The 16,439-nt window shown below is 45.1% G+C and overlaps 1 protein-coding gene across 2 annotated transcripts; it reads left to right on the top strand.

Moving 5' to 3' along the window:
* Window positions 1-5,780: 5,780 nt before the first annotated feature.
* GNG10 (G protein subunit gamma 10) lies at window positions 5,781-14,973 on the top strand. 2 transcript variants are annotated; one of them, XM_025360280.1, is made up of 3 exons: window positions 5,781-6,154; window positions 11,569-11,700; window positions 14,027-14,973. In XM_025360280.1, exons 1-2 carry the CDS (start codon window positions 6,074-6,076, stop codon window positions 11,692-11,694), a joined length of 207 nt encoding a protein of 68 aa, XP_025216065.1. In that variant the 5' UTR covers window positions 5,781-6,073; the 3' UTR covers window positions 11,695-11,700; window positions 14,027-14,973. The 2 variants fall into 2 exon arrangements, with proteins under 2 accessions (XP_025216065.1, XP_025216064.1); XM_025360279.1 differs by having other exon boundaries at window positions 14,024-14,973.
* The last annotated feature ends 1,466 nt before the right edge of the window (window positions 14,974-16,439 follow it).

Here is a 16,439-nt window from a genome sequence, read left to right as displayed (position 1 = left end):
TGCCTCAGCCTCCCAAGTAGTTGGGATTACAGGTGCCCGCCACCATGCCCGGCTAGCTTGTATTTTTAGTAGAGTCAGGTTTCATCATGTTGGCCAGGCTAGTCTCGAACTTTTGACCTCAGGTGATCCGCCCGCCTCAGCCTTCCAAAGTGCTGGAATTACAGGTGTGAGCCACCGCGCCTGGCCTAGTAGTAAACTTTTTTTTTTTTTTTAATTTATTTTTTTTATTGAGACGGAACCTTGCTGTGTCGCCAGGCTGGCATACAGTGGCATGATCTTGGCTCACTGCAACCTCTGCCTCCTGGGTTGAAGCGATTTTCCTGCCTAAGCCTCCCAAGTAGTTGGGATTACAGGTGCCTGCCACCATGCCTGGCTAATTTTTTGTATTTTTGGTAGAGACACAATTTCACCATGTTGGCCAGGCTGGTCTCGAACTCCTGACCTCAGGTGATCTACCCGCCTCAGCCTCCCGAAGTGCTGGAATTACAGGCGTGAGCCACTGCATCTGACCCAGTAGTAAACTTTTTTTTTTTAGACTGAGTCTCACTCTGTCGCCAGGCTGTAGTGCAGTGATGGGATCTCGACTCTGCAACCTCTGCCTCCTGGGTTCAAGTGATTCTCCTGCCTCAGGCTCCTGAGTAGCTGGGACTACAGGCGCCCTCCACCATGCCCTGCTAATTTTTTATGTTTTTAGTAGAGACAGGGTTTCACCATGTTGGCCAAGATGGTCTCGATCTCTTGACCTCGTGATCCACACGCCTCGGCTTCCCCAAGTGCTGGGGTTACAGGCGTGTGCCACCACGCCCAGCCAGTAGTAAACTTTTAATACCCAAACCTAGGAGATATTTTTCTTGAGTGGAGGCCAATTGCTAGGGTATCACTCAGCTAGTGTGAATCAGACTGCTGGCCACAAACTGAAAATAATGTGGAAATTAGAAGTGGCTTTTATTAGATAGTATAAATGGAATCTAGCTACTTTAAAACATTAAATCAAACCTGGCCTCTTTTGACTTAGAATTATACGCTTGAAGCAAATAGATAAATGTTGGTATTGATACAAACCAGTTGTGTATGGATGAATTATAATTAAATGTTATTTATAAAACGTGATGTGGTTCACATTTAAATATTGGCAAAGGCCAAATCTAGAACCTAATAAACAAATTTACTTCATAAATTATTTCAGTAAAAACCTACATAATTAGTTGTAAACTTTAGCCTCTTAATTCTTTTTTAATTGAGATATGATAGTTGTACACACTTCAGCTTTTTTTTGGAGACAGCATCTCTTGCCCAGGCCGAGTGCAGTGACTTGATCATGGCTCACCACAGCCTTGACCTCCTGGGCTCACATGATCCTCCCACCTCAGCCTCCTGAGTAGCTGGGACTACAGGGGCTCATGCCACTGGCTGGCTAATTTTTTGATTTTTTTTTTTTCTTTTTTTTTTTAGTCAGGGGGCTTACTATGTTGTTCAAGCTGATCTGAAACTCCTGAGCTCAAGGGATCCTCCTTTCAAAGTGCTGGGCTTATAGGCGTGAGCTACAGGGCCTGGACTTAGCTTCTTAATTCTTAAAGGATTTAGGATATCCTCGACAATTGTGTATGGAATGGATCATGTGGTCTCAGATCAGTGTCACAGATTCCTCCTTCCTGGTTTCATTCGGGGATGGAGAAACTTCCTGTCATGTGACAGTCTTTCCTTTATAACCTCAAGAAACAGGACATAGTGGAATGACTCTGACTTTATAACCAGATAGACCAAAGTTGACTGGGCAGGTTACTTTAACCTCTGAGCCTTGTTTTCTTTCGTGTAAAGATACTATTTCAGAGAGTTCTTAGAAGATAACGAGGGGAAAATGCCCGGCATATATTAAGTGATCAGGAAATGTGAGTTATTTCACCTTCAGAGGGATAACAAAGAGTCCCATTTGTTAAAAAAAAATCCATGGTAACAGGAGAGTGTTTTGTAATGATTACAAACCCATTGTTTATTCTTTTAATACATATTTTAATCCCTTACCTTGTGCAAGGCACAGTGCTAGAGTGAAGAAGTGATGCTCCTCAGCGTTAGAATTGGGTATTTTAAAAAGCAGCTGCCTGCCCTGTTGCCACCAGTGTGCAAGGTAGAGCAGTCAAGATGACGACTCAGGAAAGAAAGAAAAACCTTCAGAGATGACAGAATGATCAGCAACTTGCTAGTCTAAGGCCTACATTTAGTGAAGTGACATTTTCAGTGTAGCAAACAGATGCTTAGAATGGTTGCTCAAAAAGGCATCTAATAGCCCTAAATTCTACCATCTCCCAAAGTCTCAAGAGTACCTGTGAAAATCTCTCCAGAAAAGCCGTTCTGAATCTACAAACCTGCTGGTGATTCTTTCAGCTCCTGATTCATTATTTCTAGGTTCCAAAAATAATGTAATAGGCAAAAAGAAGTAAAATAATTTGTATGGTACATGACACTGTGTCACATTAAATATAGTTAATGTGTTTTCCTACTGTTAATCATTTTGCAAACTATAGATGGTACATATTATTGTCATTTTGATATAACATTGGCAGAAATATCTTCCCATTATGTCATTATTTTTATGGAGAAGAGTGATTCACAGCCCCTTTCCTGGAAGAAGAATCCACTGTTAGTAGAAAGGTGATAAAATGCAAGTCAGAGGAGTGAACTGTAGATCCTAACAGGGAAACAAAGGAAACATTTGTCATTACAAGGGTATTGACATTTCTAGAAAGTTTCTTGGAAATGAGATTTATAAGTTTGTGCTTAACCAAGGAAAAAAAAATGTGTAACAAAATTTTAAAGATATTATACTGGTGACCCATGCATTTTAGCTGTGGTGAGAAGGAAAGAAGGGTACTCTGTCTCCATCCCTCACCGTTCAGAGCCCTGGAAATCACAGCACATGTGCAAAAGGCCTCTGGTCCTCTAGGTAAACCTGGAGTTCTCTTTTTGTTTGTTTGAGACGGAGTCTTGTTCTGTCGCCCAGGCAGGAGTGCAGTGGCACGGTCTCACTGCAGCCTCCACCTCCCGGGTTCAAGCAATACTTGAATACCTCAGCCTCCCAGGTAGCTGGGACTACAGGCATGCGCCACCATGCCCGGCTAATTTTTGTATTTTAAATTAGCCGGGTGTGGTAGAAACCCACCATGTTGGCCAGACTGGTCTTGAACTCCTGACCTCAAGTGATCCACCCCGCCTCGGCCTCCCAAAGCGCTGGGATTACAGGTGTGAGCCACCATGTCTGGCCTGAATTCTCTTGAAAGCTAAAATGAAATTCTTTTCCCTGCTCCCACTTTGTGATACTGGGCGAGTCACTTCACTTTCCTTAGTGAGTCTGTTTCCTCACCTCTGAAATTGTAGACGTGCCACACTGTCTGATGGTCCCTTCAACTCTGAAGTTCCATGATGCAAAAGTAATGGATGAGAAGTCTTTTGTGGGGGAAGGTCTGGAGCATCACACAGATGGTCAGCCTTCCTCAAGTCCAAGTGGCACCCAGCCTGCTTATCCATGGATCACAGACCACTCCTCTTGAATGGCGCAAAGTAACACTGAGGTGGGCGGGGCAGTGGGTGTGTACCGCATGAAGGAGGCAGACACAGCACACCCCCTAGACTGTTCCTGCTACCTCATGGCTGATAACACACAGTATGACATGGCTGACGTGTGTCTCTTCATTAAGCGCAACTCCAAAGCCTTCATTTCTAATGATTTTGAGGTAATCTCATTATTTCAGCTGTCACTGCTGTGGAGACGTCTTTCACATTAACATCTTGGCTGCTAAACATTGTCAACAGCCTAAGGGCATGTAGCAGTGCCATGGAAGTCACTTAGTTACTCCTAAACCAAACCCCACATTGTTTTTTACTCATCTCAAGCCAAGTCTTGTTTCCTAATTTCTGTTTTGGCATTAGTTCTGGCCCACTCTCTGCTACAGAACCCTTTGTCCTCTTTTCTTTGCAGTTCGTGAAGTACCACTGATTTCGTTTTCTAAATTTGTTCCCCCTCATTGCTACTCTAACAGTCCTACCCAGGGCCTCATTCCAGCTACTCCCCCACCATCAGCCATCTTATCTTCTCAACTTCAGTTCATTTTGCACGTTCATCTCAGATTAATATTCCCAAAATGTCTTACCCTGTGGCTATCCCACTGTTTACCATAAACTTTTGCGTGTATGTGAGATTTTCTATGACTTCTGGCCCTAGCAACTTTGTATCTTCTGTTAGTCACTACAGCCTCCTCTATTTTTAAATTTTTTCACTCTACATGTGTGCATCACCTCCAGCTCTCCTCCATACTGCAATGTTCTTCCTTTTCTTCTGAGCCACCTGCAAGACACGTATCTCCAAAGTCCAGCTCTCACGATCTATGATGAGCCTTTCCTAATCCAGTATGTGTATCTTTGCACTGAGTTCTTTGCCATATCTTTTAAATATGAAATCATTCTATTTTGTCCTATTCATCAATCTAAGAATTGATTGTTGAATGTTCCCAACATGTACTTTCATCTCTCTACTGAAATATTTATTAATTTATTTGTGGTGAGGAAACTGGCCACTAGAGAGGGCTTTTAAATGTGCAAGTCTCCCTTTGGCCCAGGCACAGCTAATCTGAGCACATCAGTGCCACGTATCCTTGCCTTCAAATAGTAATTGGGCCAGGGGTGGGGCCGAGACTCAATACCAGTCAGTGAGGTTCATTGTGGGGATATTTGCTGGAACAATTAGAAAGAGGTACTCTTGTTCCTGGGTTTACTAGATGGGGACAGTGAAAGTGTGGCGCCTTCCTTCATACCACTAGAGAAGTCAATCTACCACCAAGGAAAATGAGGCTAATCTCAGAAAAAGCGGAGTCAAAACATGGAGGATGAGAGCGCCAAAATTATTATCTGGGTAATTGAATTCACTAGTTTAAAGTCCCTGGACTTTTCAGTTACACAAGCCAATATATTACCTTTTGCATTGTTCAGTTTAAGTGAGTTCTGACAAATACAATGATGCACAAGAATAAGGACGTATTCATGATACGGAAAAAAGCAACACAAAAATGTTAAATATAGTAATGATCCCAGTTTTGTAAAACACTTATTAAAAAATGCAGTAGGCCTATAATGCCAACACTTTGGGAGGCTGAGGTGGGAGGATCACCTGAGCCCAGGAGTTCAAAACGAGCCTGGCCAACATCGTGAAACCCTGTCTCTACTAAAAATACAAAAATTAGCCGGACGTGGTGGTGTGTGTCTGTAGTCCCAGCTACTCAGGAGGCTGAGGCAGGAGGATCACCTGAGCCCAGGAGGTGGAGGCTACAGGGAGCTGTGATCACACCACTGCGCTCCACCCTGGGTGACAGAGTAAGACCCTGTCTCCAAAAAAAAAAGGGGGGGCAGCAGAGTAGAAACAATGATGACAGTTACATGGTGAGATGAGAGTGAGAGATGCTGAATTTAATTTTATTCTGTATGTTTCACAAAGATGTCAGGGTCTGGGATTTTATCTAATTTACCATACTCACTCCACCAAATCAGGTTTCTAAATGAGCCTGTTACTGATCACTCTACCGGATCTCCATGAAACAGTAACAGGCTCATTTAGAAACCTGTTGCAGCCTCATGAAAATCCTATGAACTATCCTTGGTTCCCTCGGGGATACTGTCTGGCAAGGCCCCTTATCTCCCCAACTCATGTCACACCTTGACTCCAGTTCTCATTTCTCAGGGGTGCGTGTTGCTGCCGCCCACTCCATCCTCGCGTCCCACGCCCTCGCGATTCCTGCACATCTTAGGGGCGCCAGCTTTGCGGGAGGACGCCCCGCTCGGCGGGTCCCCGCCTCGGTTCCAGGCCCAGCTGCAGGTGCCACCCAGGTTTCCAGCGCTGAGGAGCGGAGAGCACTGCCCGCCCGCTGGGGTCCTCGCTGTCTCTGGCAAGCGGCTCGGCGCCGGGTGGGCTGGGGCGGCGGGGCGGGCGCAGCTGCTTCCCCGCCCCGGGGCGGTGCCCGCGCTCGGGGCTGGCGGCTCCTCCCCGCCCGGCCGGGCCCAGCAGCCCTCGGAGCCCAGCGCGGCCGCCATGTCCTCCGGGGCTAGCGCGAGCGCCCTGCAGCGCCTGGTGGAGCAGCTCAAGTTGGAGGCTGGCGTGGAGAGGATCAAGGTGCGGGCCCTGGGGACCCACGCTCCGGTCCTTCGCCCGCGGGGCGTGAGAAGAGGAGGCCGGCGGCCAGGGCCGGGCGCCAGCGGGGGAACGCGGGGGCGACGGCGAGGCCTCGGCGGGGCGCGCGGGGGGCGGCGGGGTCCGCGGTAAGGGAGCGCGCGGGGCAGGTCGGGGGCCCGGGCCCGACAGGAGGAGGCCGCGCCTGGGGGGCCCCGCGGTCGTGGTCCGGACCGGGTCCCTGGGGGCGCGCCCACTCCAGAAGGTGGCCGTGGTCAGTTCCTCGGAGGGCTCCCGGGATGCCGGCGACGCGGGGGCCGGGAGGATTGGACCCAGGGCTGGGGAGGCCAGCGCAGGGCCGCGAATTGGTGATGGATTGGTAGGATGAGAGCGAGAGGGAGGAGAGCCAGGATGCTCGGGTTTCTGTCGTCGTGACGGGGTGGACGGCGCTGCCACCCGCCGAGGCAGAGAGGAGCGGGAGAGGGTTTGGGGAAGTGATGAGTTCGGCTGCGGATCTGGGGACTCCGAGGAGTCATCCTGGAGGTATTTGTCCTCATGGCCTGAAGCTCAGCGCCCAGGGCTGAAAAAGGTCGTTCAAGCGCATGGGGGCGAAAAAGCCTCTTCTATGAAGAGCAGAGCTCAGAGCCTGGGACCCGGGGACCAGGCACACCGATGGCCGGTGGCCGAGAGAAGAGGAAGTGAGAGACAGCAAGGTTTCCCAGCAAGGAAGGAGGGATTTCCAAGAACCGGGGGCTCAGTCATGTCCAGCGTTTAGTCAGTTGCCTAAAAGGCGTCTGCTGTAGAGCTGTGTTTAGCAACGAGTGCAGCATTATTTGCAGAAGGTCTGTAGGAAGGAACACACCCGTGATAGTCCGTGTGCCTCAGTGGCGCCTTTGCTGTGTGCCTGGCGCTGCTACAGGGAATAGGGTGGTTCTGGAGGGGAAGGTAAACAGCAACTTAACGGATACATAGCATCGCTTCACATGCTAAGTGGAGTGAAGATTATAAACAGGGTAAAGGGAGAGAGGGCTGTGGAATGCAGAGGTCGTGGTGGTTTATGTGTTAGTAAAAGCAGAATCTGGGCTGTCTTAAGGTAGGCAGACTCTTTTCTTTTTGAAGAAATCTAGTTTTAAAGAGGAAATAACGTGTTTTTTAAACTTAGGAAATGCAAAGCCATGTTTTAGGGTTGAGAAGAAGGAACAAATTATATTTTTAGGTTCCAGGGAAGAAACAAATGGAAGCCAATGGCTGGTGGAGGAGACAAGGCTACTTTGGGGGCGGGGGCCAGGGGATTGGTGGCACAGCTTCTGAGACAGGAAGAAAGAAGGTAAGGATGTGTGTAAAGATAAGTTTCTAGATGTGGGCTAAACTTATATGGTGACATTTTGTGAAATAGGAGGCCACGTTTTCTTCTAAGACAGAGGAAAGGGTAGTAAGGGAGTGGCCCCTGAGCAGGCACGTAGGTGCGCTGTGACTCTGAAGGCCCAGCTGCTGTGAGAAGGGAGACTGCTGGTCATATTTGTGATTTTTTTTTTTTTTTTCCTGCAGCAATCTTTGACCGTCCTGGAATGTGAGTGCTGAAGGTGAACGGTAGTTGAAAGAGGAGTGAGTTAGCAGGGGAGGTATGCCGGAAAGGTGGAGGTGGGGCCAGAGGGCGAGGGGTGTGAAGGTCTGGCCAGAAAGAGGCTGAGCCTAGATGGATAGAGAAGGAATGGAGCCAGCCTGCTGGTGATAGATAGGTGAGACAGAAGGGGAGGAAGTGATGCCTGGTGATCTCGGTGAGGTCAGAGCAGAATAAAGGAGGCAGCACCCTGGATGGGAAGGAGAGATTGTGATCAGAGAGTAGGATACTGGAGTGTAAAATTTCAGAATTGGAGCAGTTACAGGTGTTGTAACTGGATCTGTTAGCACTGAGGAGAAGGCTGTTTGAGGGGAGGAAGTCAGGGAACTGAAACCAGGGTTGTTGGAAATTCACAAAGACAAGGTGGGGACCTGAGGTGGAAAGGAAAACTGTGAACCAGTCAGATGCCTGCCTACCCACCAAGTGGCTAAGAAAGAGGAAATACATTCTTTTTTTCTTTTTTTTTTTTTTTTTTGAGATGGAGTTTCGCTCTTGTTGCCCAGGTTGGAGTGCAGTGGCATGGTCTCAGCTCACTGCAACCTCTGCCTCCCAGGTTCAAGCGATTCTCCTGCCTCAGCCTCCCAAGCAGCTGGGATTACAGGCAGCCGCCACCACGTCTGCTAATTGGCTAATTTATATATATATATATATATATATATATATATATTTTTTTTTTTTAGTACAGACAGAGTTTCACCATGTTGGCCAGGCTGGTCTCGATCTCCTGACCTCAGGTGATCCTCCCTCCTCAAGCTCCCAAAGTGCTGGGATTACAGGCGTGAGCCATGGCACCTGGCTGGAAAGATATTCTTATCTACATTTTAAAAATGGTGATGAAACCAAGAGCCATATAAACCAGGTGAGTTGCCCAAGCTCACAGTAAACTTACTTACTAATAGGATAATAAACCTATTTAAGAGGTGCGCTCATGAAAGTATGATCTGCAGTACCTGGCTGCGCTTCTCTCAGACAATACCTTAGAGAGTCACAACATTCTAGGGTCTGGTCTACCTCATTTCAGGACTCAGTGTTGGATGTGCTTAGCATAGCCAGAGGTGTCTTCTCTTTGACAGATGTGCTATCTGGAAAACAAACCAGGACCGATTTTCTAGCATAGAATAGAGGACATCCCTTCCTGGCTATAGGAATGTTTGGTATCCTTCCAAGAACTCCTCCTTTAGAAGAGCCGCTCAGAAGTTGCTGGGTAAACACGGGCTCAAACCAAGGAAAGTCAGGTAACCTGCGTGGCGGTTATCCCACCTCCAGTGGCAGGGGACAGCTTGCAAGTATTTGGGCTTACAGTCTCCCAGCCCAGAGCCTCTCTCCCTTCCTAGTGTTAGAGAGATGCTGACCATGTTTACTCTTCTCTTACTTTCTCTGCATATCCCCTTACCTTAACTTTTTGACCATGTTCTTGAGACTAGAGTTCAGTTAGTCTCATTTCTCCAGGGGTCCTGGAAGACAGTGTCCTTCCACCTACCATGTGTGGAGTTTACCTGTTACCCCAATGCAAAGATAGTAAGCCTGAGCGTAACTGATTCTCGATTTCTTTTGAATTAATAACTGGTATATATAACCATTAATTCCAATGATAATTAACATGAAAATGTCAGAGCTTCTATTGAGAGAAAAAGCGAACTTCAGCATTAGCCTGGTAATATTATATTATGGTTCTATATTTATATGATACAGAGTAAACTGTCATTACATTAATGCAACCAAAATTCCTAGAGCTGTCCAGAAACTTGGTAGCAATTGTAGCATAAACAGTTAATTTTCCAGTTATTTGGAGGCTTGGAAAATTAACACAAACTAGTAGTAATACCTGAACAGCAATCGGAACCATTTTTGTACAATATGGGTGAATTTTGTTGAAAACACCTTCTTTTTTTTTTTTTTGAGATGGAGTCTTGCTCTGTCGCCCAGGCTGGAGTGCAGTGACCCGATCTTGGCTCACTGCAAGCTCCGCCTCCTGGGTTCACACCATTTTCCTGCCTCAGCCTCCCTAGTAGCTGGGACTACAGGTGCCCACCACCACGCCCAGCTAATTTTTTATATTTTTTTAGTAGAGACGGGATTTCACCGTGTTAGCCAGGATGGTATTGATCTCCTGACCTCATGATCTGCCTGCCTCAGCCTCCCAAAGTGCTGGGATTACAGGCGTGAGCCACGCACCCGGCCCAAAACACCTTTTAATGCAAAAAAAAAGTACAATGAGGAAAACCTCCAAGTAGAATTATGCATCAAATGGAAGATAAGAAAAGGGCTAATGATATTGTATCAGTTAGTTTTTGCTGCCTGATAGACCACCCCAAAATTTAGTGACTTAAAACATTTATACTCACAGTTCTTAGATGGACAATTTGAGCTAGGTTCAGGTGTGCAGTTCTGCTCATCTTCTGGGCTCTCCCATGCATCTGCAATCAGATAGAGTGTTGGCTAGTGTTGGCTGGTGTCTGGGTGATTTAGAATGGCCTCACTCGCATGTCTGCAGGTTGATAGGCAGGTGCTGGTTCTAGCTTACCGGTTCTCCTCCACAAGATCTCCAGGAGGCTATCTTGGGCTTGTTCAGATAGTTGTCTTACCGTTCCACCTGCACCAAGAGAGGTAGGTGCAGAGACTCTTGAGGACTACCCTGGAACTTGCCCTTTATTTCTGCCACATTCTACTGGTCAAAGTCAGCCCAGATTCTTTTCTTTTTTTGTTTTTTTTTTTTTGAGACGGAGTTTTGCTCTTGTCGCCCAGGCTGGAGTGAAAGGGCGTGATCTTGGCTCACTGAAACCTCCACCTCCTGGGTTCAAGCGATTCTCCTGCCCCAGCCTCCTGAGTAGCTGGGACTACAGGTGCGTGCCACCACACCTGGCTAATTTTTGTTTTGTTTTTTTTTTTTTAGTGGAGACAGAGTTTCACCATGTTGGTCAGGCTGGTCTCGAACTCCTGACCTCGTGATCCACCACCACTCGGCCTCCTAAAGTGCTGAGATTACAGGTGTGAGCCACTGCACCCGGCCGCAGTCAGCCTAGATTCAAGGGGTGGGTCAATAGACTCTACCTCTTGGTGGAAGGAGCTGCAAACTATTGTGATCACGTTTGCAGTCTACCACAAATGTATTGCTATATGTTAGCGCTATTCTGATGACTTTACATGTGTGAACTCACTTAATTGTTACAGCAACCCAGAGAGGTGGGAGGTGGGTTACTATTTCTAATTATTTCACAGATGAGAAAACAGCTACTGAGATGTTGAGTAACTTGCCCAAGGTTATCTAGGTAGTGACAGAGCTGAATTTGAGTCCACGCAGTCTGGTTCCAGAGGCTATACTCCTAAACAGTAAGCTATAATGCCTCAAAAGCAAGGCGGAAGAACTTTATCACTTGTTTGGAGCAGACTGAATAAGGCTTCAGACTTATAAACATTAAGACAATTTGCTCATTTGGCAAACTTGGATATATCAATGCATGTTTTATATAAGTGAAAATTTGTAAAGGGAATGCTGGAATGAGCTATTTCTTTATCCATTCAGTCTCAAAACTAGATTTCTAAATGGATCAAAGATACAGCTTTTTCTTGCTTTGTTGAATAAGCAACTAAACCAAAAACTATCTAAATTGAAGTTTATGGAAATTGTATCCTTTCCTCTTTGTAGCTCAAGTATTAGAACGTTCAGCAGAAAGAGACTTTCGGAGGTCACAAAAAGTTAATATTTACCAAGTTGCATGATCATTTGCAGAATATCCTTGACTGCCGGACGGCCTGGCCGTGAGCAGTGTGCCATGTTGCTGTCCCTTTGTTTCAGGTCTCTCAGGCAGCTGCAGAGCTTCAACAGTACTGTATGCAGAATGCCTGCAAGGATGCCCTGCTGGTGGGTGTTCCAGCTGGAAGTAACCCCTTCCGGGAGCCCAGATCCTGTGCTTTACTCTGAAGACTCGTGAGTAATGATACACCATTATGTCTTGGGCCCGTAGCATTATCACAGGGCTTCCAAAGGACTTGAGCAACTGAGTTTTGAATGTCTACAGTTCTTGGGGGAATTAAAATAACAGCCAGCAAAATGCACAACTTTCCCTGAAGGGTGATTCTAGTGTATAGTTACTTTGCCGGTAGAAGACATCTAATTAGGACAGTGAAGTCTTTTTGGCAGTAAGTCACGAGATGCCAATATCCTTCTGTACTTGAGCTCTTTAATTGAGTTGGCTGGTAGTAATTTCTTTTCTTTCTTTTTCTTTTTCTTTTTTTTTTTTTTTTTTGAGACAGTCTCACTCAGTCGCCCAGGCTGGATCTTGGCTCACTGGCATGATCTTGGCTCACTGCAACCTCCACCTCCCAGGTTTAAGCAATTCTCTTGTCTCAGCCTCCTGAGTAGCTGGGACTACAGGTGCATTCCACCGCGTCCGGCTAATGTTTGTATTTTTAGTAGAGATGGGATTTCACCATATTGGTCATGCTGGTCTCGAACTCCTGACCTCAGATGGTCCACCCGCCTCAGCCTCCCAAAGTACTGGGATTACAGGTGTGAGCCACCCCTCCCGGCCAGTAATTTCTTGACCTTAAGCCCACCCTCTCTGTCCTTATAGTATCCCAGGGTTGGGATTTGCTACTCTTGGGACTAAGGACTCCCCAGAGTGGGAGATGTGTGCCTACCACCTGCTGTGATTTCTGTCCTAATGGTTTTCAGAATATATCTCTATGTTTTAATGGAGGAAGAAATGTAGCTACTGGGAAAAAGTGTGAGTGGGGTTAAAAGAGCTTTAAAAATTGATAAATGAAAACACCTCTCGGGTAGCATATTAGAAATTTCATGAGTTTGAATACTTTGTATTGGGGTCATTTTCACAATGTGTTTCCCCTGTCCCCACTGAGCTCTGCCGCCCAGGCTGGAGTGCAATGGCACAATCTTAGCTCACTGCATCCTCCGTCTCCCAGGTTGAAGCAATTCTCCTGCCTCAGCCACCCTAGTAGCTGGGATTACAGGCACATGCCACCATGCCTGTCACATTTTTTTTGTATTTTTAGTAGAAACGGGGTTTCACCATGTTGGCTGGGCTGGTCTCGAACTGGCTGGTCTCAAACTCCTGACCTCATGATCTGCCTACCTTGGCCTCGCAAAGTGCTGGGATTACAGGCATGACACAATGTTTTTTTAAGATGACAAGGGCATGAATTATTAGAGTCTTTTGGGACCAACATATTTCAAATGATGTATTCTAAGGGGTGTTTATACAGTAAGTAATTATCTTAGCTCCTTCTTCACAAGTAGCAAAAGGAAATTATTCACGTTTAAAAGAAGGAAGCAATCTATCAAATCCTATTGTACTTTTTAATGGAAAAAGTTCATATTTATGGTGTTAAGATAATAGTCTTATGTTGGCATAGCATTTTTCTTTTTACAAAGCCTTTTCCTTCCCTCCTTCCTTTCCTTCCTTTCCTTCCTTTCCTTCTTTTCCTTCCTTTCCTTCCTTTCCTTCCTTCCCTAAAAATTGAGGTGGAGTCTCGCTCTGTCACCCATGCTGGAGTGCAGTCGCATGATCCTGGCTCACTGCAACCTCCGCCTCCCAGGTTCAAACAGATCTCCTGCCTCAGCCTCCTGAGTAGCTGGGACTGCAGGTGCGCAGCACCATGCCTGGCTAAGTTTTGTATTTTTAGCAGAGATGAGGTTTCACCATATTGCTCAGGCTGTTCTCAAACTCCTGACCTCAAGTGAAGTGACCTGCCCATCTCGGCCTCCCAAAGTGCTGGGATTGCAGTTGTCAGCCACTGCACCCAGCTTTGCAAAGCACTTTCCTGGGTGCTGCTCATTCAGTGGTGTGGTTTAGATATCTTTCGTATTCACCTGTTACTTTCTTTTTTTTTTTGTTTGAGACGGAGTTTTGCTCTTGTTGCCCAGGCTGCAGTACAATGGTGCAATCTCAGCTAACCACAACCTCTGCCTCCTGGGTTCAAGCGATTCCCCTGCCTCAGTCTGCCTAGTAGCTGGGATTACAGGTGCCCTCCACCATGCCTGGCTAATTTTTTTGTATTTTTAGTAGAGACGGGATTTCTCCATGTTGGTCAGGCTGGTCTTGAACTCCCGACATCAGGTAATCCGCCCTTCTTGGCCTCCCAAAGTGTTGGGGTTACAGGCGTGAGCCACCATGCTTTGCTCACCTGTTGCTTTCTATTTCGTGAATATTAAAGTACCCTATGAAATGATGACTAGGTAATTTTATAAATAAATCTTCCTAAAGTGAAAACCAAACAAACTCTTTTTCCAGTAGGAGAGAAGTTCGCTGAGGAATGCCTTCAAGCGCAAAGTGACGAATGACTGCCTTCAAGTCTCAAGAAAACACTTTTCCCTAACTCTAATTAGAGATGTTTTAGCCCTTTCCTGTGGCCTGGTCCTATAGCGAAAATCACAGAAATTCATGAGTTTCTACTTGAGTGAGGAAACTGGGTGAAGGAATAGAGTTTTAAATAGTAATAGCCTGGTTTTTTGTGCAAGTACTTTTATACATAAGACAAACAAAAACCTTACCACCAAATATACCAAAATGCACCTGTTTCATAAGTGAGTTACTAATATTTCTATGCCTGGAATATCATGTATGTTTGATTTACTGGATGTTTACATTTTAAGAAGGAAAATAGTTGTGTTTATTTAAACTTGTAAACTGTTGTTCCTGGAAGATATTTATGCCATAAAAAATGTGTTCTTTTCTCATGAATTCACAATTCCTAAATGAATACAAGAAAGTACAAATTGCTGGGAGGAAGAATAGGCTTTACTAATTGACTGATGTCTTGATTTTTCTAAATGGGAAGATTGTTTTATTTTTAACACTAAATATAGGAGCAGTTTCTTAGCAAACTTTTTTTGAAGAGTTAATGTTATGATGTGCATTAGGCTGCCCCATCGTGTATATAAATGAAGCAGATTCAATCCTTGTATTCTTAGGTTCCTCTACTTTGTAGTTGTGGCTATAAAGAAATACAGAATTTCATATATTTAAAAATGTTTAAAATGTGACCCACAGAACATTGTAAATGGTTAAAAACTAACATGAAAATATTACAACCTAAAATAATTCTTAACATCACAAGTGTTTTACTTTGATGATGTGCCTTTGATTTAATTTGGGACACACTTTTTTAGAAGAATACATTATTCATGTTTGTAACAGTCTTTGAAGAGCTTGGAAATAAAATTTCTGCTTAATTAATCATTTTTCTATGACAGCAATATTTTGTGTCTGATTTTGTATTAAGGACTCTTGGATTTCTGTTTGCCTGTGAGATTGAGTGCTGGAAATTAGAGAGTGAAATTCTTGTTTTTAAGTCTGTAGAATTTTGCAAATGTCCTAAAAAAATAGATAACTGTATAACATGAAGAAAATATCTCTATTAATGGCAACATTTGTTCTCTGAAATAGCTATATATAAACTCATAAATAAAAATATCTGTGAGTGTAAGTAGTGTTACAATAGAGAAAATAGAAGTCATTAGATGGTAACTCCCTTAACTTTTAGCTACTAAATTCCTAGATCTAGTGATTGGAATCCCTTCCATTCAGTCATAATTCAGGCATCCCTTTTATAACCTATGTGTTCTCTGCATCTGTTTCACCTTCTCTGAAATTTCCCACTCCCAGTGATCCTTTCTCCTTCATCTTCAAGTTCTCTGCTGGACGCTTTCTTTCTTTCTTTCTTTCTTTTTTTTTTTTGAGACAGGGTCTCACTTTGTTTGAGACAGGGTCTCACTTTGTCACCCAGGCTGGAGTGCAGTGGCGCTATCTCAGCTCAATGCAGCCTCAATCTCCTAGGTTCAAGTGTTCTTCCCACGTCTGCCCCCCAAGTAGCTGAGACTACAGGCGTGAATGATCACACCTGACTAATTTTTGTATTTTTTGTAGAGATGGGATTTCACCATTTTCCCAAGCTGATCTTGAACTCCTGAGCTTAAGCGATCCACCCACCTCAGCCTCCCAAAGTTCTGGGATTATAGGCGTGAACCACTGCACCTGGCCTCCAGTGGTTCTTTCTATCACCATTTAGCATGTTCCATTCTGTCTTAACAACAATAGCATTTTAAAAAATCCCCACTGAAAAATAAAATTCTCTTTTGATTCCACTTCCCCTTTCAGCAAACATTTGATAAGATAGCACAATAACACTATCAGTGTCTCACTTATAGATGAATATAGATGCAAATATCCTACATATAAACAGATAAAATTCAGTAGTTATAGTAAGAGAAAATACAGCCGGATAAAACTGCTTTAACATCAGGAAATCTATCAATGTAATTCACTACTTGAATCACTTAAAGAAGGAAACCTATGCCAAAAAGTCATTTGATAAAATTCAATTGTTGTTCTGGGCCGGGCGCGGTGGCTCATGCCTGTAATCCCAGCACTTTGGGAGGCCGAGGCAGGCAGATCACGAGGTCAAGAGATTGAGACCATCCTGGCCAACATGGTGAAACCCCATTGCTATTGAAATTCAAAAATCAGCTGGGCATGGTGGCGCGCCCCTGTAGTCCCAGGTACTCGGGAGTCTGGGGCAGGACAATCACTTGAACCCAGGAGGCGGAGGTTGCGGTGAGCCAAGATCACGCCACTGCACTCCAGCCTGGCAACAGAGCGAGAGACCCCATCTCAAAAAAAAAAAAAAAAAAAAGAAGAAATAAAAAAA

The sequence above is a fragment of the Theropithecus gelada genome, chromosome 15 (assembly GCF_003255815.1).
Source record: "Theropithecus gelada isolate Dixy chromosome 15, Tgel_1.0, whole genome shotgun sequence".
Taxonomy (NCBI): Eukaryota; Metazoa; Chordata; class Mammalia; order Primates; family Cercopithecidae; genus Theropithecus; species Theropithecus gelada.
Note: the sequence above shows the minus strand (reverse complement) of the source record. Positions and strands in the feature narration are given on the sequence as shown.

What these genes read in the sequence shown, in the direction of transcription:
- GNG10 (XM_025360280.1), top strand. Translation starts at nt 6,074, where the DNA reads ATGTCCTCCGGGGCTAGCGCGAGCGCCCTGCAGCGCCTGGTGGAGCAG. An exon ending in CTGGCGTGGAGAGGATCAAG is followed by an intron (nt 6,155 to 11,568) that starts GTGCGGGCCCTG and finishes CCTTTGTTTCAG; the next exon opens with GTCTCTCAGGCAGCTGCAGA.